Below are 23,641 nucleotides of genomic sequence, written 5' to 3' on the forward strand. Positions count from 1 at the left end.
TTCAAATCAAACAAAATTCAAATTTCGTAAACGGTGTTGCCATATATTGTTTGCTTCAGAATCGATCGATTATATAATATAACGTAAAAATATATCGTTTAAATATGATAACGCAGGCAGAAAACATATTATTATTCCGAGGAAGCTAATAAAATAAAAAGGGTGAAAATTTATCCAGCTGTGAATAAAGTGGTATATAGGCGGTTAATTTTATATTTCTGAAGTTGCTCAGTTAGTTAAATATCGCGTAATGACTTACAAACTAGATAACTGCTCATATACTCAGTACAAGTACCTACTTACAGTGTACAGCCTTCCTAGACCTTAGACCAGCAGACTATGACTAGCTCCCCGATATACCTACTGGTAAAACTGAACAACTTTCACAAGAATTTTATAGCCTGTGTACCTGAGTACTGTGTAGGGATCCTGGCAGTTTACTGACAGCTTATTAACTACCCAATCGACCGCGGGTGTGCCACGTACGTATATCGAGTATAATGTAGGTACTTACAATGTTTATAAAATACTTATAATTATCAATATCTGTATAGCAAGCCCCGTGGAACGACTTTCCTATAAATAATAATATTTTTTTGTCAACTACACATTTAAGTTATCGCATCTCTCTCTCTCTCTCAGAAAAAGACACTGATTAATCACTGAGCAGTTGAGCATGGTTGTGGTTGAGCCAAGGACTTTGTAAAGTCCTTGGGTTGAGCACAATGACGAAAGAACAAAGGTTGAGCACCACTGAGCACAGATAAAATTATAGTAGAATACTCTGTGTACAAAATGTCAATGTCACCAAGTTTGTTTCGTTTGTAATTTTAACTTTTATTTTTTGGTTGAAACTAGAGATCAGTCAATCCTGTCCTTGAAGTGACCGGACATGCACCGTGTCTTCTTCGGTGCGGACAGGGTTCCGTTAGTATAGTCCGCGGAGTATACTATAGTCCGGCACAGGGAGACGCGTTCCCGGAGTACACGATCTCGTTCTCGGTCCGCGGAGGTGGAAACTAATGATCTCAGTCCTTGGAGTATAGCTATTTGGCCAGTTTAGTTCATGTGATCTTGTCTATGGTTATGATAATCAATTGATTTACCTTCATACTTAACAGGCTTAGGACTGTCAACCAAAACTACATAATTTCAACTTTTACATTTGTTTGTACATACATGTAAAAGTTCAATTCAATTCAAAATTGAATTGAATTGAACTTTTACATGTATGTACAAACAAATGTAATGATTTTGTGACTAACATTGCTATTTTGATTATTTATTTATTTAATTAGTAAGTACATTTTGGTTGGCGTATTTATAAATCAACTGATTGTATATACATGATCTTTATTTTTTTATTTATTACGTATATACGTTGTTTTTTTTGTTTTTTTGTTGTTTTTTTTTTTTTTTTGTTTTTTTTGTTTTTTTTTTTTTTATATATAATTTTATGTGTTATTTTTAGTGGCATACGTATTATGTACATATTTACAAATATTTCTTTACTTATAGTTATGTCCTATAAACAGTAATTGTGATACTTTCTTCGCCTTTAATCTTCTCCTTCGGTTAGTCAAAGTCAACCCCGCTTTGGAAAACAACCTTTCACAGGGCACTGACGTGGCTACGATGTTCAATCTTTTTAATACATATCTGTATAATAGGGGATACACCATTTTTCTCGCTTGCCACCAAAGCAGTGGATCTTCTGACCTATTAATAATAGGTTCCTGCAGATATTTATTAATTTCGACTATTCCCGCCGCTGTATTGTTTGCTGGAACTAGGTTTGCTATTTCCGTATCAAATTCGTTCCAGATTGAGTTTCCCGAGGTTGCAGTTGCAGATGGTGTGTTCGATGCGATAGCAGAAGGAGGCGCAGGTTCAGCCAGGTGCGGCGTATTTGCTGGTCGCATTGCTCCTACTTTTGTTTTCAGGTCTGCTAAAGCTTTTTCGTAGTTCTGTTCAAGTCGGAAACCTCGGTGCTTGAATCTGGGGTCCAGTATCGTACTCTCCGCATGCAACACGCTCGTTTCTATATTTTTGAAACGCTTTTTCAATTGATCTTGCAATGTTTGCAGCAGATTCTTGATCTGGGTTGGATCTTCTAATTCTGTTCGCGACACGCGCTGATCTATGTGTCGCGAAAGTAGTCTACAATAGACGATCACTTTGGAGAGACTTACTGTTTTCTCGCTTGAAATTTCAGTAGTGACTTCGTAGAAAATTTTTAAAATCGGGACAGCACTTTCGATTACCCTCCAGTCTTCAGCGGATAGTACTAAATCTTGTCTGATAAGCGCCAATGTAGCAATCAAGGCTTCTTTTATCTTTGTGGCCCTATCCAGCATGTCATACGTTGAGTTCCAGCGTGTAATAACGTCCTGCTTCAATTTCAATTGGGGTGCATTCATTTGTAGTTGTATACTTTTTAGTTTATTTAATCCTGTTGTCGATCTATGGAAAAATTCTACAATTTTTTTTACTTTGCCTGTAATTTCCGATATACATCCGAGGGCAGTTTGTACAATTAGGTTAAGCGTGTGAGCAAAACAGCTGACTGACCGCCAATCACTTAAGTGGATTGCAGCCAAAATGTTAGCTGCATTATCACTTACGATCGCCCCCACTTTATGTCCAATATCCCACTCCTTGAACTGCTCTCTCAAAAACTGATGAAGATTTTCTGCCGTATGACTTTCTTCATATTCGATGCAGCCGAGTAAATATGAACAAAGTTCACTGGTCTCCGGGTCAATATAATGTGCAGTGACACCGATAAAACTCTCATTGTTGTCTGAAGTCCAGCCATCGGTTGTGACGCATACTGCAAGAGCCTTTGATAACTGATCCTTAACTTTTTGTTTGAGCTTTAGATATTGTTGGGGCAGGAGGTTTTCTGACAGGGTTTTCGGGGTCGGTAAAGTGTAGGATGGATTCAATAGGGTCACGAATTTTCTGAACTCTATGTCGTTTACTAAATTAAAGGGCTGGTATTCTTTTGCTATCATGAGCAGCAATTGCATGTCTAATTGGGCTTTTTTGCTCAGTGTAATGGGCCTTTTCGTAAATCCGTCCATTTTCAATTGTTCAGAAGATTTCGGTTTTGGGTTGTTTGCGGGGCGGAAATTTGTGTTGGCTGACAGCAGGTCTGGTTGTTCAAATTGCACTTGGGGTACGTCTGTTACAGGCATTGGTAAACGTTCTTCTGGCGCTAATGAAATCGTCGGGTGTTTCCTTTTCAAATGTCGACTTAAATTGCCCAATGTCCCTGAAGTGAATGAGATAAAATCGGAGCAATAATTGCACTTTCCTTTTTTACCGTTTTCTTCAGTAAAATGATCCCATAGTATGCTAGTTTTTTTCCGTGATGCCATTTTAAAAAGTATGCAAGTAGAATCACCAATGTACTTATTGAAATCAATTTAACTTTTTGTTTCACTTTAAACAGTCCAATAGTCCTTTATTTTAAAAATAGCTACGCACTTGACACACTAAATACTTGACAACACACTAAATATTTACAATTGCAGAGCAACACGAAATATTATATTTCAACATTATTCAATCGTCAAAACAATCCAATATAGTCCTTTATTTTTAAAATAGCTACGCACTTGACCCACTTAATACCTACTTGATACACAATAATATTTGCAATTGCAGAGCAACACGAAATACTATATTTCAGCATTTACGGCACGCGTAATTTATTCAAATTGTCAAAACAAAACTAAAAAACTTACGGAAACAAAAGCGGAAATACGGAAAACGGAAGTATGCAATGCAGGTGTCTATCCAAACCGAAAAAGCAATAACTCAAGAGACTCGAGTGCATCAATTGTGACTTATTTATAAGTTGTTTAGGTCGAAAATTCAATAACGGAGAGCATCTGTGTTCGCTGCACTCGGTCGGATGTCGGTTCACAAGTTCACAATCTCCAGCGGAGAATTGGCAACGTCGCGCTATCTCGCGTTCGGAGTTCAGGTTGGAGCGGAGCGGCAACGTCACAAGTTGTTCATTCACGATCATTGCGACAGTACGTATTGCCTGCCGGACATGTGGAGTATACTAATTTAGGCAGGTCGGACAGGAACGATATCGGTCCGGGATCGGACATGTCTCCTTGAACTATTACGGTCCGGAACGACTTATCTCTAGTTGAAACTTGATAGAATTTATAATTCATGAATTTATGCCTCAGAGGCAAAATAAATTTGTTGATAATGTAATTTTATATATTATAGTATAAACGCCTAAAACAGTGTACATGTCGGAAAATTACTCTTGTATCGGTTAGGCAGTGGTTCATTTTCTTAACCATTCATCGACATTTTTCGGGTCTAGAAAAGCCGAGAAGTAATAAATACGTGAATTGAATATCAAATTGTGTTTTAAAGCCTCTAAAGATGCAAGACAGTTCTGGCAAGAGAATCGCTCAAGAAGCTCAGTTACTAGCAGAAGAAAAATGGATAGTAGATGCACTTAGAAAAATTAGGTCCGAGCGAAATGGGCTACAGGTAACTGAAAATCACCTGTTTGTCTTAATATTAATAGCACATTAAAAGAATAAATACCAAAAAAAAACCTTTAAACTTTATTTATCCTCAAAACATTATACTTAACCTTTTTATTGCAGATAGAAAGACTGCAACTGGAAAGCATGTTGACACAACTGAAATATGGAAAAGTAAGTGAGACAGCTACCAATGACGCCGTTCCTCAGCCAATCGGTCCACAGTCCACTGCTACTTTGGATGAAAAACTGTTACAAAGCAGAAGTGATACTATGGCTATGTTTAGTGTGTCTCAGCCTATGGTTGAGAAGTCCTCTGAGGTGCAGATATTGGATGAAGGAGTCTGTAACTTTGAAGAACTGAACCTCTGTGTGACTAATCCTGTGCTGAGTAAGTTTTATATCTTCAAAATTAACTACCTCTTAGCATCTCTTCTTAAACCATCTGTTCAAGTTAAGCAGTGGTTAAGATTTGTTAATATCAATCAAATAACTTAAATACCTACCTTTTGCACTGTTCTCAACAATCTTTTGTAAAATTAGAAATAAATGAGATCATACCAATACTAGAAGTCTCTATAACAAATGATGTGTTTAAATTCCCCCATTCTACTCCAGATCGCAAGGGTGCCCTCGACTCGTACAACATGGACTTTGATGAAGAGGAGGAAGATGACGAGAATGAGACTGATAATGTTCTCATTGACATGAACATGTTCATGAACTCGGCACAAGATCAGGACTGAAGGGCAGCGGAGCAGAGCTGAAGCTAATACTGGCCAGGGGAGGAAGACCGAGGATAGTGTTGTGGCGCCTTTGGAAGAAGTGTAGTTCAGCTTGACAATGATGATGATGAGATTATTTTAAAACTATTTAAAAGTTCAATATCTCACTGGTGTTCATGTTTAGATTTCATTTCAAAGTTTGAACTGTAAAGGGTGTTTTGGAGACTGTATAAAAGGTACACGATCTTGATAAAAATATAGTTTGAATAAAAAGACACATCAAGATTACATACCTTTTGTATCAAGTGTAGTTTTTTTTAATGACACTCTGCTAGACTGATACTAATAAAAAAGTCAAATAATAAACAAAGAATTTTAATAAATTTGCCTTACATTTATAATTTATTTTTGTTTTTTATATAGTTAAGGTAGCAATATGTACAATTTCTGTCAATAGTTAAAACAGATTTATGTTTCTGATGCACAAGAACTTAGCTTTGCCAATACAACTGTAGAAATATGTCTTTACTTACAATTACAAATATAGCAAAACAACCAATTTTGCTTCATGTACTATGACTAATTAGCAAAACGTCCAACCAATGGTGGTCAGAGAAGAATATCTTGGACATTAAATTTTTATTTATTGACACTCTGAACAGAAAGTTAAAATGAGTAGTTATAGGGTCAAAGGTCATATTTTTAGACTTGGTTTCAATCAATGAAATGGCACAGAATTATGGAAACTCCGTAGTTTTAGGCACTAACATTCGTCATCTGTTTACATAATGTACCTACATTTAATTTAAACATTGTGATGAATGTATCACTCACGAGGTTCTGATTGGACCGATGTGAAATGTGTAAATTTAAATTCTCTATACTATGGCTGCATCAGCCTTCGAAGACATACAGTGAGAAACATTAATTTATACACATACGTAGGTGCAGATATCCGCATATCAAGTGCTTTTTAAACCGACTTCGCAAAAAAGGTGGTTCTCTGTTCGTATGTACAGTCAGCTGCATAAGTAGCTATACACTTTTGTACCTTGTCAATCTGAAACCGCCTATCCATCCATTGAAATATTGACGGTTCGTCAGTTTTACAAGTTACAAAAGTGTATAACGACTTATGCAGCTGACCGTATGTGTTTTAGTATGCGAATGTTGGCACAGACCGGCTGTGTTTTACACTGAACGCTCTAAGAATATGATGGAGCTGTAAAGCATAAAATTAAGATAAAAGTTTTATAGGCCATTTAATTACATTTAAATGATAACTGTGTCACTCAAAAACGTATTTTCAGAGTACTTATTATCACGTCGAGTCGTAATGCGATAATGTTGACACGGCGTTGCTTTTATTCTAAATTTTATAAATAATCATCATACGGTTTCTTTTTAATTTCCTTTGTCACTTGATATGCCGTTGCCTGCATTATGTGTGTTATTCCTAAGTTCAGCGCTACCATAATACAAAATACAGTATTTTCTGTTTATCTTTAAGTATCTAGCAGAAGCAATTATTTACATTTCTCCAAATGGATGGTAGGTCAAATATAATAACATTATTAACACATAATACAGAAAGAAAAATACTAAACTTTTAGACAACAAAATTTTAAAGTGGTAAGCATAACGCGCACAGATAAACATACAATAGGATAATGGCGAAAGAGGGAATATTAAGAAACTAAGAATTCAGCTTGTCCATTTTCAAATAGTTTATACCTGTGCGCGTAATGTTCAATTAAACCATTGGGACCCAAGGTAAGTAGGTATTTATACAACTTATTAGGTAAATCAAATCTATTACTTGTATTAACAAAAACAATTCTACACTATAACATACAAAATAAAATTACTGGGTGCTACTTTATACATTTAGGAAATTAACTACGGCTACATAAAAATAATGTTTTTTAAATAATTATAATAATCACAACATACAAAATCTCTTACATTCTGTGGTGACATTCCCTTGTAACAAGATATCCAAATAAGTAATTATATTATGGATCGCCAAATTTAAATAAAATGCTTTAAAAACTAAGATTTTATTACCTCATACTAAAGTACTGGATGATGATAAAATATGCCACTTATCATAGGGCTATTACTGTAGAATTTGGTGTACAAATGTAGTACATACTATAAAATTTCTAACCCTATGTAAACTTTATCCATGCAAAAGTATATAATTATAGCCATCAATAAATCCTGATAAAACATTGGTTATTCTTGATACAAGGGAAAACTCTAAGACATTGAATACTCTAATAATATTTTTACAAGTAGTTTTTTTATACAAATACATGTCGCTACAAACCTTATGTTCTCTTTCTAGCTGTGATCACAGACGCGTATACCCTTATTTCATTTGACGTCTTTTACATAATGCTCAACAAGTGTGGAATCCAATGTATCAGATTTTACACATCATATTTTTCACAAATCCAAAATTTTATCTTGCCAAAGAGTGAAACGGTAGCGAGTACATTGGGACGACTAGGGTAGGGAACGAAATGATCGCGATAACAATACACGTTTACACTTGTAGAACCATCCAAGACACGTCAATTTATGCACCAACCGCACTCGCTCACAAATTCAATACTACAAACAGCGCACTCATTAAGTTACTCGAGCACTATAGTCTGATCGGCCAATCATTGCAACAGGCACCAGAACTTCCAAGATATCTTTTATAAATGAGACTGCATTACATAATTGCGTCCAAGAAATATATCGTAATTTCCGTTTTTAAGATTACAATTTTTACATACGTGACAAGTGACACTCAAAATTTTTGACCACCAAAATATGCTACACCGAAATTTCCAGCACAAACAGCAACCATATTCACACGGAATTTTACCACAATTTTTCGCTACTCCCCGCCACAAAGGCTGGCCAATCAGACGCGTGGTGCGAGCGAGAGCGCCGCTACTGCCGTCTCGCTCTAGCATCACGTGACGCTGCGCGACGTGTAGAACAGGATGTAGGCGGCCGAGGACTTCACCTCGCTCGCCGGGATCTCGGTCACCACGTGGTCGTCGTATTTGTACCATCTGCGAACGGACGGATTATAGTATTAGTATTAGTTTGCTGCAAATAGATGTCCACTAACCCGCACTAGGCCAGCATGGTGGACTAGACCTAAAACCCTTCCTTCATTGGTAGGGAGATCCGTGCCAATTTATTTTACATTTCGGATAGGCTCGTACAATGGCCAGTAAACACGGACCCTATTCAAGGCAACAGAAGTCATACATATCGTATGCAGGGCACCTCCGCTTATACAATGTTATAGTGAATTCATGTGGATCGATATCCATATTATAAAGTTAAGTCGTGAATACAAAGTCTAGTTTTCTTCCTAATTAGGACTCCGGAAGATTTATCTATGTGTAAATCATGCGTTATATTGTAGACATATGACGCATGATCAACCTACATAGTAAAAACCTAAAAAATACTCACTTTCCATAAACACTACTCTTGCAATATGCCGTATAATGCCCTCCTTCCATCGACCCATAATGATTGGACACCGCGTACAAATTATACAGTTGATTCGAAGACCCATGCAGGGAAAACGGCCTCATATCTAGATCCTCCAACGGAAAGTCTATATACGTCTGTTTCTTTCTATACGCATTGCACATGTATTCTTTGGGGTCGACGTAGAATCGCTTGAAGTGGATGACTAAGATTGGGGGTAGACGGGAAATGTCTAGTTTCTTTACGGCGTCTCGCTTTTCTTTGCAGTTCGGGCAATTCCAGCCCGGGATTGTTTCGCCGTGCAGGTATAGGTTGAGGCAGTCCTGTGGAGAAAAATACGGTTTAGTGTTTGTAAAATAATATTTTTTAATATAATAGTCGGTCTTGCACAAATATTAAACAACGAAATGTATGCGCAATAAATAAGATGTTATAAGCTAATCACGTCAGGGTCACCACGTAAAATAAAATAAAATTATAATTGATTCAAAGAAGATTCGTTGTTTGGTAATTGAAATGCATGTATTGACTACGTACACAGGTGATCAGGGCGTCTAATCAAAAATGTTCTATTGACTGTGATTATTCTACAGTGTGTAGCCAAAAATTATCTTCCTGTTTCTTGCAATGTCGTTAACAGTGAGCCACTTACTCACGTTTACTATAGAGCTTCCACTAAATTATTGTATTTTTGACGTTTCCTTATGTCTGCTAAGTAAAGTTGGTTTTCCTTTGCAGTCATCAAATATGTATGGGAATTGGAACGTCAAAAAACCAATAATATAATGGACAGCAAAAGCGATAGCAAAAGTGTTATAATATACTGTGTCCATCTTTTGATAACCCTCCTTTAAAAACACTCAAAATCTCCAACTCACCTGCAACGTACACCGATTATGCTTCGACGGCAGCTCCAAGGACAGGTTACTAAACGACTCGTAGGTCAGTGAACTAGCGGAGCAAGTCTTGCAGTGGACGGACGACTTCATCTGCCCGTAGAACAAGCGGAGGACGAGGCTCTCCTTGCACTTGGTGTATTCTTGCCACGCCTTCTCGGCTGGCGGGAGGGTTTCCTGAAATATAATTGTAGGGTAGGTAAATTGTTACTTCTAATTTATAGTGTTTAACTTAGTTAAGAAGGTTCAAGGCCGATGCTACTCCATGACTGGATAAGAAAGGCTGAGAATAATTTATTGTGTTGTGTGTCGTTCCTTGGGAGAGTCCTCCATAAAAGGCTGATGCATAGTTGGCTTGGTGGGCTCCTGTATAGTTTACTTAGTGGAGTCACACACACACACACAATTACTTGGTAAGCTTGTCTGTAGTTGACCTAGTAGGTAGGCTGGTGCACAGATAGATAGATAGATACACTTTATTTGTACACCAACAAAGAATAATAATATTAACAAATTTCAACTCAATTAGGGTACAAAAGGCGGTCTTATCACTAAAAGCGATCTCTGCCAGACAACCTTTGGATGGAGGGAAACAGAGATTAAGATTGGATGTAGTGTACATGTTAAAAGGAAATGTAGATTAATTAATATATTACACACAGTTGATTTGGTAAGCTGGTGAATGTACTTGGTGGGCTGATGTACAGTTATTATGGGCTAGTCTGCAATTTGCTTGGTGGGCTGGTGTGCCACTTCACTTCCTTGGGGGGCTATTCCACAGTCGACCTGGTGGGCATGTCTATTACCTTGGTGGGCTGGTGCGTGGCCACCTGCAGGTCGTCGTGCAGCCAGTCCATGAGGATGGTGGGCTAGTCGACCTGGTGGGCTAGTCGACGTGGTGGGCTAGTCTATTACCTTGGTGGGCTGGTGCGTGGGCACCTGCAGGTCGTCGTGCAGCCAGTCCATGAGGATGGTGAGTCCTGCTGCAGCTTGGTGGGCTAGTCTGTCATTACCTTGGTGGGCTAGTCGACTTGGTGGGCTAGTCTGTCATTACCTTGGTGGGCTAGTCGACTTGGTGGGCTAGTCCGCCATAACTTGGTGTTCTAATGTACAGTCGACTTGGTGGGATAGTCTGCACTTACAGTACAGTCGACATGGTGGGCAAGTCTATTACCTTGGTGGGCTGGTGGGTGGGCACCTGCAGGTCGTCGTGCAGCCAGTCCATGAGGATGGTGAGGAACTCGTGCGAGTCCTGCTGCTCGCAGCCGCGGAACGCGCGCTGGTGCTTGCCCACCTCGTTCTGGGGGGTAGAAGATGTGGGTTCAGATGAGTGTGAAAAGTGATGGATTAGATAGAGAATGTACTTTCAAAAATTGTGGCAACGTTATATGTTTATAGGAAGAGCAGCGTCTCACTAAAAGCTGAAAAAGAGGCCTCAACTTTTGAAAAACAATCAATGTATGTTTTAAAAAAATATAGTGTTTTTTTCTGATAACTGGTATAATATTTTTGTTCTTTATTTCCTTGAAATTCAATTGGAACTTATAATGGTATTATTATGGTTCAACCATCAAATTCGCAACCAATATAATGCGAAATATAAATACCATGTTATTCGCGGAAAATAGTCGTGAGCTTATGTATGTTTTATTCAGTTGCCATCACAAATTTACATGTCTACGCTTATCGCAACCACGATCTTTCATTTGTTCCAAAAGTACACAAATAGGCTTTCACATTTGGAAACACTCCAAAAAACACGAAACCTAGTGTTTCCGGGATGTATAAATACCAAACACTTACAGCGTATAAAAATGTGGGATTATTTACTACTAATGAAAAGTTCATCGCATGTTCTAGGCCTATTAGTCTTAAATTAGCGATACGAAGGTATGAAAATATACTTGGCAAGAAAAATGCAAGAATAGGCAGAATTATAGTTGGTTGCTCCAAATTTATTATTATAATACAGCCTAACATTACATCATTAAAATATGTTAATTATCTGACTATTGAAAAATCGAAGATTATTTAAAACATTTAAATAAGATATAAACGCAAGTTATGACCAAAGCAACAAGGCTAACATTGCAAAACAAAAACTTCTTTAGCGATTACCGTTGGAGCTAAAAAACCGTACGGTTGATTTGATCGAATACAATCACTTGGCAAGCTCCACGCGAGCGGAACTTTCCTGCACAAATAGTTTGACAGTCCCTGATCACAAGGGGAGGGGTGTTTTCTATAGTAATTGCGACCTTCAACTTCGCCGTGTGTTGCTCGGCCGATAATCGCGCGCTTTGGATGGCTTTTCAAACGTTTTATATCGTTTATCGAGCTTTTATGAGATTATTGCGGAATCGCTTACGATATCGGAAGGTCGGCCTTGACATAATTATTATCTTCTCGTCATCATAATTTGTAACATATTCTACCACTATTGGTCCCCAGTCGCTGCGTCATTGACGACGAAGTAGCTCTATTTGGAAGTGAATCTTAATTACTGGTTGTCTTTAGTACTGGATTACTGATTGATAATAATTAATTACTAACCCACTTAAACTCTGCCAAAACACATTAATTTTGTATGTCAATAATTGTAATACTTAACTAGAATTGTTCACTGTTTGGAAGGAACTGGTTCCTGACACACAGGTCACCCTAGTTTAGGAACCAGGGCTACCCCACTTTGTATGTTTTTACTTATTACAATAAAGATATGTTTATGTTTATGTTTATAAAGTTTACATACGGTACCAACTCTTCCCTGTTCCTGAATGTCAAAGAATATTGATTGATAACGTTAACATACGGTACCACCCACGCCTTCCCTATCCCAAGTGTTATCTTTATGATTGCGAGTCACCCGGAGATCCAGTTACTCTTAAGGATTACTGATTGATAACAGTCACATACGGTGCCAAGTCTTCCCCATTCCAAGTGTTATCCTTCTCTCTCATTACAACTCACCCGCAGGTCTTTGGTGGCGATGAACCGGTACTGTCCGGACCACAGCGCGCGCACCACCGCCGCCAGCTCCTCGGCGATCTGCCCGCGCGTGCCGTGAGATCTACAGAGAAATTGTACTACAGTTAGTAAAGGTTTCATGGCAAAATACACGTCTGGAAAATCTAGTAAAATTCACTGGTTTCAGCTGAGCACTGGCACATTCTTGGGTCTTAAAGAAGGAACTCAGTGGAACAATTGCCAGCAAAAAAAGATAAGCCGGTAGTGATTGAATGAAAGAATATTTTTTAAATTAAAGAATGTGTAATGAAAGAAACGATTTGACTTAGATAGCAAACATTTAGAGACAAAACAACATTCATCCTTCCCCACATGTAATGACAAAGCAACTTTTCTCCGTCTTTCCCTACACCGTCACCCAGAGTTCATACACCGTCAAGTCCCAGCCAACACGCAACCCGCGTTGCCACAAACGTGCGTTAACTGGATTAGCTACGACGCGGCAGTAAGAGTCACCGCTGACGCAATACTGTGAGTTTCCTGCATGACTGTACTGGGGGATGCGAGAAAATTCGAGATGATGTAGGATGTTGCAAGAAAGAGGTGATTATTAAATTTGAGGTGAATACTTAGTTGGACGCTCTACAGCCTGTTTGACTGTCACCTTTAGGTAGAGGATAGTGATAGGCTGAGGACGATTGACGATAGAGTGTTGTGGAGCTCATATCTTAAGATTTTTCTTTTAGCGATAAGGCCACCTATTGTTTGCTGTATGTGGTGTTAAATAAACTAATATTAAAATCTATTGTCTTCTACCCACTGACCTGTTAACATGCTGCAAGTACTGTCCATTACAGAAGTAGTTGACCAAGATGGCGGTGTTGTTGAGGCACTGGATGATGGAGTTCATGTAGCACGTGTTGCCCAGGTTCTTGAGGCCCGTGAGCCCGCGGCTCTGTGGGGGGAGAGGGGTCAGATTAACTGGTCAAGGTTTTTAAAAGTATAAGGCTCGTCTCCAGTTGGAAAACAGTTTGCAGAGACTGAGTTAGCGGCGTAGTGATGCTGCACACTGCCGCTGAGTTGCACAAAGGAACTATCTAATTTCGGCCTGAAATATATTTCAGCCTTGGCAAACATGCGAACGGAAAGAGACAGGCATAGGTTTAAAAGTTCCTTTTTTCAATTAATCAAGTAACTGCTTCGCTGGCTTACTATATTAGCTAAATCAAACTGCGGCAAACAGTTTGCCTGGTGGAGACGCAGCCTAAGCCCCGCATATTACTGTTACATCTGGCTGCCAATAATAATAAGTGTTATTGACATGGATTATGAGATGAGATGTTTGGATGGCAAAAATTCAGGCGTATTAGCAATTAGCTGGGATTATACAAAGCAAACATTTTAACAACGTATCCTAGGATACACTGGAAAGACATAAGATGAACGTCATAGACGGCTCGCCTCTTCGATCCATTTTCATACAAAATATTTAAAAGCGTCGCGATTCGACACATGTAAATATAATATTTATACATGTAGGTACATACGACGTGTAAATATATAATGTATAAATGCCCCGCCGTCTGCTACCCTTCGTCGTCTTAAGTCTTTTCTGTGTGTCTTTTGCCTTACCGATAACTGAGGTTTTATTGTTAGACTGTCTCAAAGTGACCATGTTATAAATCGGCACAGTTAAGTTATAAGTGACATAGCTTGTATAAACTTATCAGCGAAAATGAGTAAAACAATTTGGTGGTTTGGTTCACACATCGGACCTTATAGTCGCAAACCTAAGTAAATTTACAGCTTCATGTGATTTGTAAAATAATATGATAAATAATTATTTGGGAATAAGTCTTCCAGTTTATACTTCCTCGCTACGACCAACAGGCGGTATGTATTATGCCACTTCAAAGATTTAGTAACGTTAACCCTAATCATATCCCAACAACATAAAGCAGAATCATAGTCTTTAGGGACTTGACATTTGAAGTGAAGTTCAAGGGGAAAACACGTGGAAAAATGTAATAATTCTTATTCTTATAAGTTTTCCTTACATATTATTATGTATGATGGACTGAATTGAAACTTAAGGTAATAGAATAAATAGTGTAATCGCCAGTGATTTTGATGGTAGTAAAATAAAATGCTACAGTTTGAAGCACTTAGCTCATTATGCATGCAACGTTACTTCGGCCAATAAAATTCATAACTAGATTTCGTGGAATCAACATAAAAAGAAATATGAAAAGGACTTAGCTAGACCAGTTGAATTTTCAGGTAGATGATGTAGTAAATAATGAATTTTGACGACCTTTTCACGAATTCTTTAAAGCCTCTATCTATACATTTAAAATTCTTCGAAGAAATATAGAGGGTTTTAACTGGAAAATCTGTCTGGCATGTTTTATATTATGAAACAGTTAGGTAGTTGTAAGACTAAAGTATTTCATGACCACAATTAATACTTTAAATTTCGTAAAAGATTTAAGTTTTTCATTTCCGTTTCGGGTCTGAATAACGATTCTTTCAATTAAATTTTGTAGATATTATGTGCTTGTAACGTTTACACGTGCTAAAAGTTTAATAACAAACTATTAGAATAGGTATAAATCCAATCAACAAAAGTAAGTATTTGTGCTATGCAGGGTGTTTTTTTACGACGGATCGTGCTACGATAAAATCTGTCTGAATGTTACTATGTTTAAAAAGGGAAATAGATAATATTTAAACTATGCCATTTTTTATACAAAACCAAGATCCTCTTGCTTCTTGCGGGTAAAAAAACACCCAGCATACAAGGATTCAAATCCATAGCGGCGATATTCGCATAGAGTCGGACAACGTTAACTTTGTAACGGATGAAAGTTGGTGGCCTAATGAAAAAAATAAATCGCACCATGACTGTCAGTGTCAGTGTCAGACATTACAAAGAATATTTTTGGCCCCAAAAAACTTTTTCAGCCGCTGGCACTACTGGTTTCTGTTGCAAAGTTAGCGTTACCTGACTCTACAAACGTCTCGGCACACATACTTACCCTTCTGAACAGCCACACAATATGGTTCTGGGAGTACTTTAGCCTCACTTTGACTTTGAGCACCATGTTAGCTGTGTCCAGTGGGATGCATCTGTGGTCGTATCGCACGCTCACTTTACACGCCAGCGCGTTCGCTCACTTTACCCACTTGAGTTCGTTTTCACTCACTTTAAGTCCGTGTTCTGAGCTTTCGTAATGTCCGAATGATTAAGACTTTTGATTTTTCTTCACAATGTTTTTAGCTTAGTTTTTAATACTGTAATAGTTTCTAAGTTAATCAATGATTAAGTTAAGTTTGTAAGTAACAGAGGGTTGAAGTTTTCCATTCGTGACTGTCGCCGGTTACTCTCCGTCGTGTCACTCGCACCAGACAGATTGGGGGCGACGAACTTATTCACGTTCAACAGTTTACAGCCAAAAAGCTTTCAGTCTTTTAGAGAAAACTACGTATTTTAGTGTACTTTGATAATGGAAACACTAGCACAAGAAGAAATATTAGATACAGCATGAAAATCGTCGACAAAACCGAACGCAGCATTTGTTTTGATTTCCGAACGTAAACTTTTTAAATTGAGCTGCAAAAGCAACGAACACTTTTTTCTTAATTTGAATATTTTTTCGTGTAAAAAGAGGTCGCTTCTTGTTTATTTTCGTTTATGGTTTGTTTGCGTGCGTTAGCGAGCATAGTTGTGGGGAAACTGAAGTTCACATGTAGGGGGTAAGTCACCCCCCAGTCTTGGGGAGGCGTGGGGTGGCAAGGTCAACGTCGGAGGTGAAATTTAATTGCAGGTTTTTTTCTTATTTGATCTCTCAGTTAAAGGTCGGGAAGATCTTATTTCTGATGGATTTGTGCTCTTCAAACGTTGTGTGATTGTTACGTGCTCGAATGATTATTTGGAAGCTTACGTTACATATTTTTTTTTTGGAGGTTTTCGAGGAATTTGTTATGACTAAAAGCTTAACGGATGCCATTATATTTTTCGTGAATTTCGAAAACTCGTAGGACTGAAGTTGTTTACAATAAGTTTGCAAAATAACTTTTGACTAATAATACCTACTTATGTATTTTGAGATACTCTTTAAATAATACCTCCACACTACCCACACACCCTCTTTCTTTCTTTATATCTTGTTTAAGATAGAAATCTTCGCATTTAGCTTTATTTATTTATTTATTTGTAAGTTACAAAAAAAAAAAAAAAAGAAAACTCTGAAAAATTGATATCTATTTCTGGTTTTGATAGATTTTCTTATGTGGGTGTATGCTTCGCTGTTATAAATTCAGTACACCATAAGAGAAAGGTCTTCACTTTGAGATCTATTTATAGTTTTTATAGATTTTCTCATGTGGGTGTATTTGGTATCCGCATCACTGGTTTATTAATAGTTAAATCTATTTTCACAATTATCGATTTTGCAGTGGGTAGGTATATCGTATCCTTAGAATTTACGAAAATAGTTATTATTTCCTTATTTGTTCAGACAACATATTTTTCATACTTTTTTTTTCAATTCTCATGTATTATGGGCACTCTAAAACGGTTTCCTTCGTGCAAAATATGATCGAATATGACTTGTAAAACAGTTCTATGTATACCTAAGCATATGACCTTGCCTATTCCACATTGCTTCGCCAACCGAAGTGGTTAAACCATTAATAATTTTATGGATCAAGTCTGAAAGGCATTAATTTTATTCAGTATGCGGTAGTTAAAAATAGAACAGCGGATTTATGGGGTAGCGGTATGTACCTATAGTGGTTTTACTAACCTAGACAAGTTAGTTTTTATTTGTTACGAATATGGCGTATGTAATTATGGGTCAAAATCAGAGAGGTGAGCATTATGCTTCCGACAAAGTTTTTCCTCATTTTATTACATGATATTACTAAAATACTTATTTCAAAATAAAGGTTCTGTGCATATAATTACGGTACACTCAGCCTATTTGTTTCGCTATGGTTAGTTTTATTTGATTTTAAACAAAAAAGGTCTAAATCGTCATTTCGGGAATGCGTCCTTATTCCATGTTTCATAGTTCAGACAAGTCAATTTTTTTTTTAATTATCACTTAATACTGTCATATTTTAATATTAGCTTTTAGTATAATTAAATTAAGAATATACGTATAAATTACATTATTACAAGTAAAACTTCTCCATATTTTGGCTATTCAAATGCTGTCCGTCGTTTATCAAATCATTCCGTGAACGTGGTGGATATCGGTCGATGTAAATAAAACAACACACGCCAGGTGGCGTTAGCGAGCAGCAGTGTAAAGTTCACAATTCAAAGCGAAAGGCGTGTGCTGTGTTTTCGAAAAATATATATTAGATTTTGTTGGTAAGTGCCTTTTAATTTCATATGTGTGAAGCGTACTTTAATTCCCTGTCACTACGGGAACGCTCTTTAGTAATTAGTTTTTCGAAAATTTGCGTACTTATAGCAAAATTCTTATAAATATTGTTGCTCACTTGTTCATAATCTCTAAAACCAATATTTAACATGGCGGCGTCAAGCGTGACATGAAAATATTTAACGAATAATCATTTCGGGAACGGTCATTTCGGGAACGTTCTGGTATATGACAGATGTTCCCGAAATGACGCCTACGTTCCTGAAATGCCATTTTTATGGGCAAAATGATGCTTTAATGCTTATAAAACCATAAACTTGCAAAATTTTGGTTTTAGGTATCCATTTAGTACGAGTAAGATGGAGAACGATAAAAATTAAGAGAAGGGGAAGTCAAAAAAGGCGTCAGAAAAAACCTTAGCGTTGGTAGCTCAGTCGGGTAAGCGCCCGCTTCTCACGCAAGAGATGCGGGTTCAAATCTCGGAGCTAACATGTACCAATGAGTTATTTTAACTGAAGTACCATGTATACCATCGCTCCGGTGAAGGAAAACCTCGTGAGGAAACCTGCATATGAACCCACCAACCCGCAGTGGACCAGCGTGGTGGGAAATGGTCCAAGCTTAGGAAGGCAGTTTAGACCTTGGGGATATGCGCAAAGGTTCCACTCGAGAGAGCCAGGTGCAGGTACTTGCACCGCCACAGAGAAAAGAATAGAACCTTAACGTTTGTGGACTATCAGAAGGCCTTTGATTCGATCGAGACGTGGGCGGTGCTAAACGCCTTACAACGGTGTCACATTGACTACGGGTATATCGAAGTGTTGAAACGCCACCATGTCAGTTTGAGTACAGGACCAGACTACGGAAGCAATTCTATTGCAGAGAGGTGTGAGACAAGGAGATGTTATAAGTATCTCCAAAGCTCTTCACTAATGCGATGGAAGATGTCTTCAAGCTCCTAGACTGGGAAGAACTCGGCAATCAACGGCGAATACATCTCTCACCTTCGGTTTGCCGACGATATCGTGGTTATGGCAGAATCGTTGGAAGACCTCAGCAAAATGAATATGGACAAGTTGAGAGTCATGGCCAATTCTCAGGTAGCGCCCACCTCAATATCTATAGGGAACTCGATTCTTGAAGTGGTGGAAAATTACGTTTACCTTGGACAAACAGTCCAACTAGGAAGATCCAACTTCGAGATAGAGGTCACTCGGCGAATCCAACTTGGCTGGGCAGCTTTTGGGAAATTACGAAGCGTCTTCACTTCCCCAGTGCCTCAAGACGAAAGTCTTCGAACAGTGCGTGTTGCCAGTGATGACCTACGGTGCCGAGACGTGGTCTCTAACTTTAGGCCTCTTGAATAGGCTTGGAGTCACCCAGCGAGCTATGGAAATGGCTATGCTCGGCGTGTTTCTACGTGATCGAATCAGAAATGAAGAGATCCGTAGAAGAACCAAAGTAACCGACATAGCTTATCGAATCAGTAAGCTGAAATGGAAGTGGGCCGGACACATTGCTCGAAGGACTGATGGTCGGTGGAGCAGAAGAGTCCTCGAGTGAAAACCACGTACCGGCAAGCGCACTGTTGGGCGGCCCCCCGCGATATGAACGGACGATATACTCAAGTCCGCGGGGAAGCACTGGATGCGGGCCGCCTCCGATCGGACAAGGTGGAAATCATTGGGGGAGGCCTATGTTCAGCAGTGGACGTCCTATGGCTGAGATGATGATGATGATGATTATATTATTTTCATGCACCAAATGTACCAAAAACCTAGCTTTGCGTTCATTTAGAGAAGGTCAACGTCATTTAGGGAACTTCGTTGTCATTTTGGGAACACTCCCATCATTTTCGGGAACATCACAAAAACGGCAAATAAGTCACTATTATGTAATGCTATTATTAAATCTTGCATATACAGCATTAAATTACCTTGAAACCTTTGTATTTATAATAATAATATATAACGTAGTGCAAAAATGTATACAATAAATTGAAATTATGGAACGAAATTTGCACAAATTGGAAATTTATGGAGAGTAATTTGAAAAATAAGTGTTTTCATTATGAAAAAAATCAAAATAATAATATTTTCTGATTTAGGAAAAGGTTAATTACAATTTGTTGAAGGGGATTCTTAAACGTGTTCGTTATAATATTATTTAAAAAATAATTAAAAGTGTTCCCGAAATGACTCTTGACCCTGTCATTATTCTTATTAACAGGTATAATTTCTAAAATATATAATTTTGTGCGTGCCTCATCACAGGATAGGTTCATGACAAATGCCACAACAGACTCCACTTGTTAGTTTTCTTCAAAATAAAACTTAATTTCTCAGATATTTGAAAACCTAAAATGCTCACCTCTCTGATTTTGACCCTTATATGTAAGCTGTTATAATCGAACATTTTATAGATGTAGGTGTATATTAATTTTATCTAATCAGGACAATTTTTGAAATTGTAAAAGCTCATTTTATCCTTGTTAGGGTTCGTACATGTTTCATTGTAACATTGTGGGCTTGTCTTATAAGAATAATGATCTGTATTTCAGTGCTTTATTGATGTTTTTATGTAATTTAATTCACATCTTTCTATCTTGGCTCTTCATAAGTTAGTTTAATCTATGACGCCGACTACGGCGTATCATGAACGAAGGTTAGAGTCCGACTACGCTAACTTTGCAACAGAAACCTGTGACAACACGACAAAAAATGGTACAAATTGCTCATCTTCATTAATTTACGGATACCAGTTAAAGAAAATATAATCTCCCTAGATTTACCCGCTGCCAAGTCAGCATTTTCTTTCTCTATTTCCGCCTAACATGTGTAGATGACAACAGTGGTCACCCAGACATATCAATTACACAATGTGAGGTGCCGTCACGTTGGCGGCCATGTTGCCTCGTGAGAATTGGGCGCTAATCCCGCACACACGTGTGGCGGACGTGTGGTGACCGATTAGGCGGTTCGGACATTTATTGTCGGGTTGCTATCGCATTATCACGTGTCTGAAGTTGGCAACGCAACTTTGCAATATTAACAAAAGTGTAAAAATAAAAATAAAGTTAATTGGCGCAACAAACAAATGATTTATCCTTTGTACTTATTTTCTCGAAGGACGTTGTTAATTTCTTCTTCATTCGTTTAGGGTTACTAGAAGAAAATACTATCCCATATTTTACTCATAGCAAAGTTAGCGTTATCTTCCTCTATCAATCAGTGTAGGTACGGTCAGCTGCATAACTAGCTATACTTCTGTACCTTGTCAAACTGACGAACCGTCAATGTTTCAATGAATTGACAGGCGGTTTCAGATAAAAAGGTAAAAAAGTGTATAGCTACTTATGCAGCTGACTGTACATTCAGCTGCCGATAACTGGGTGTTTTGAGAAATGAATAGGAAATTAAAAAAATTGGGACTTCAATGACTTGTGACAGATATGTCACTTCCTAACGTATCGTTACAAAGCTACAGACACATAACGTATAACCCCCTCTAGTTCAACAAGTGAGTCTACTAACCACAAAGACGCAAAGCGCACACACACATACGCGCATATAATGATGGACTAATCGTGTAACGTACACGTTGATTGTTTAGTAACGTAGGTCTTAGTGCGTTGCCTAGGCTTCCCGGCCTTGGCTGGGTACAGGCGGCATTGATTGCTCAAAGGGTTATAGGTCATCTGTGTGGCTAGTTAAAAATTGTTATAGGTGTAATGCATATTTTATGATTAAGTTACAGGTTCGCTTTTTGGCTTCTTCATCTTTTTTAGATTACCTATGGAAGTGTAGTATTTTAGAGAACAAAACCATCACCATTTGTGTCCCTAAATTATAGTTATGCTTTCGAATTCATACAAGCTATGTCACTTTGATTACCGCTTCTTTTAGTGTCGGTGACAAACACTAGAGTAAAGGAAAAAACGAAAATAACAGCCGTTTCACATAAGTGAGAGTGACTGCCACATGCGTCAGCTCGCCATTTTACATAGGTATTCCTTCTTTACCTGTAAGCGTCACAATCATCTCATATTTGTCGTTTTTCCTCACTACCTACAAAACCTCAACATTATCTTGTGCTGCTACCCCACTTGACTATTCAGTAAGTGATCAGTATATTCAGCGTATTTGCCTATAAAATGTCTATTTGAGAAAATTAACTATAGCCAGTGGAAGATTTGGCAAATACGCAAATACGAATAGCCAATTGTTATAGCAGCATTACATCTACACTCACCACGTCCCCCCAAACCGGCTGGAAGTCCCTCTGCTTGAGGTCGCTAGAGGGCGCCACCTTGGGCACGGGCTTGGTGCTGCGGTCGAATGTGGGGACGGCTGGTTCGTCCTCGTCAGAGGATATCTGGTGGGAGAGAGTGGGTTAAACTGCGAATGTAGGTAATAATACTCATAATCTTAACAATAAGTCAAAAAATTGGCAATTTAACGTATTGAAAATGTACAAAAATTCAGACACTATTGAATTGATAGATTTATTTATGTCTGTAAAATAAAGCATGAGCTCTATGACAGTGGTCAAATCCATACATTTTAGTTTTTTTTTTCAAGAGAAAATGACTGGTAAATAAAGTTTATTTACCAGTCATAAGCATTTTTCAATGAAACGTTATAGGACTCATGGTAGGTATATTTTACAAAGTATACAATAATAATCGGAAATGGTATAAATCTCCACGGTATTTTACAAAATGATTGACTTCATAGATTTCCCGTAACAGTTTATATTGCTGCCACTGATGGCGCGGTTCTTTTTAAATAACTGTCAACCTGTCATTTTGTAGCTGATAACAGTTTTTCCAATAAACTAATTTTAGTAAGTTTTATTTATGGTTTTTTACCTTGGCGATGTTGGGCGAGGAGTGCGAGCGGTTGAGGCCGGGCGGGGGACTGTCGCCCGGGGACACCATGTATGTGTCGCCATCTTCATCCTGACGGAATGATACACTTGTTAGAAATATCAGGAATAATGTACCGGGTAAAAATATCACATGGGTTTCAACAAAAGCCTTTATGTGCTACCACAAAAAACTTAAAACTGTTTAACTAGTATTTAAAACCAAATTTAATAGGTTTTATAGGCGTTTGACAGCGCAAAAAATCTGTTGAATACTGTCTAAGTTTTTGTGGTAAGGCATAAAAAGGTTTAAATTCGTAATCAGCGTTAGAATTTCTTCGGCAGTTCGGCACCGATGACAGTGAAATTGGGCAGAAGATTACATGTTTTTTTATTTAATGAAATTTAATATACACTGAGTTTTGTAAAACAGTGCCCACGTATTGCTACGTTTGGTTTGAGCCGCAAAAAGGAAACTTGGATTAGCTTCTACATTGGCTCTGCTTTTTTTGGATCGCAGTAAAGATACATCATTTGCGTTTACTATACCGTTCTGGAAAGGAAAGATTCTCTTCCTATTTACCTGATTCTATTACCTTGTCTACTGGCTTTCGGCTCTTGTCTGTATGTACGGTCATGTGCAGAGAAACCTGAGCCCCTCTCATAGTAACAATGCTTCTGAGAGGGGTCAGATTTCTCTGCCTTACACTGTATATGTATTTATATGTATATGTGTAGACTGTATAAGATAATATACTTATTTA

General features: G+C 38.0%; 3 protein-coding genes across 7 annotated transcripts in view; 1 reads left to right on the forward strand and 2 right to left on the reverse strand.

Annotated features, from left to right (window-relative positions):
• Positions 1–655: 655 nt before the first annotated feature.
• On the reverse strand, positions 656–3,200 carry LOC125488816 (zinc finger BED domain-containing protein 4-like). The gene is made up of 2 exons (XM_048622306.1): positions 1,720–3,200; positions 656–710 (listed from the first exon to the last, which is right to left on the reverse strand). Exons 1-2 carry the CDS (start codon positions 3,198–3,200, stop codon positions 656–658), a joined length of 1,536 nt encoding a protein of 511 aa, XP_048478263.1.
• Positions 3,201–4,173: 973 nt separating this feature from the next.
• LOC119690851 lies at positions 4,174–5,614 on the forward strand. The gene is made up of 3 exons (XM_038106932.2): positions 4,174–4,527; positions 4,647–4,914; positions 5,142–5,614. The coding sequence occupies exons 1-3, from the start codon at positions 4,417–4,419 to the stop codon at positions 5,267–5,269; spliced, it is 507 nt and encodes a 168-aa protein (XP_037962860.2). The 5' UTR covers positions 4,174–4,416; the 3' UTR covers positions 5,270–5,614.
• The window catches only part of LOC105397557 (ubiquitin carboxyl-terminal hydrolase 8), a 28,280-nt gene continuing 10,246 nt past the window's right edge, over positions 5,608–23,641 (reverse strand). For 4 of the 5 annotated variants that reach the window (XM_048622091.1, XM_048622093.1, XM_048622094.1 and 1 more), the window contains 8 exons: positions 22,882–22,971; positions 22,263–22,385; positions 13,443–13,573; positions 12,622–12,721; positions 10,826–10,951; positions 9,634–9,828; positions 8,735–9,078; positions 5,608–8,322 (listed from right to left, as the gene is read on the reverse strand). In XM_048622091.1, coding sequence (XP_048478048.1) covers positions 8,220–8,322; positions 8,735–9,078; positions 9,634–9,828; positions 10,826–10,951; positions 12,622–12,721; positions 13,443–13,573; positions 22,263–22,385; positions 22,882–22,971 — 1,212 coding nt within the window. In that variant the 3' untranslated portion in view covers positions 5,608–8,219. Of the gene's footprint in view, positions 8,323–8,734; positions 9,079–9,633; positions 9,829–10,825; positions 10,952–12,621; positions 12,722–13,442; positions 13,574–15,656; positions 15,835–22,262; positions 22,386–22,881; positions 22,972–23,641 lie in introns of those variants that run through there. The other variant, XM_048622095.1, reaches the window with a different exon arrangement.

Source organism: Plutella xylostella, chromosome 7 (assembly GCF_932276165.1).
Source record: "Plutella xylostella chromosome 7, ilPluXylo3.1, whole genome shotgun sequence".
Taxonomy (NCBI): domain Eukaryota; kingdom Metazoa; phylum Arthropoda; class Insecta; order Lepidoptera; family Plutellidae; genus Plutella; species Plutella xylostella.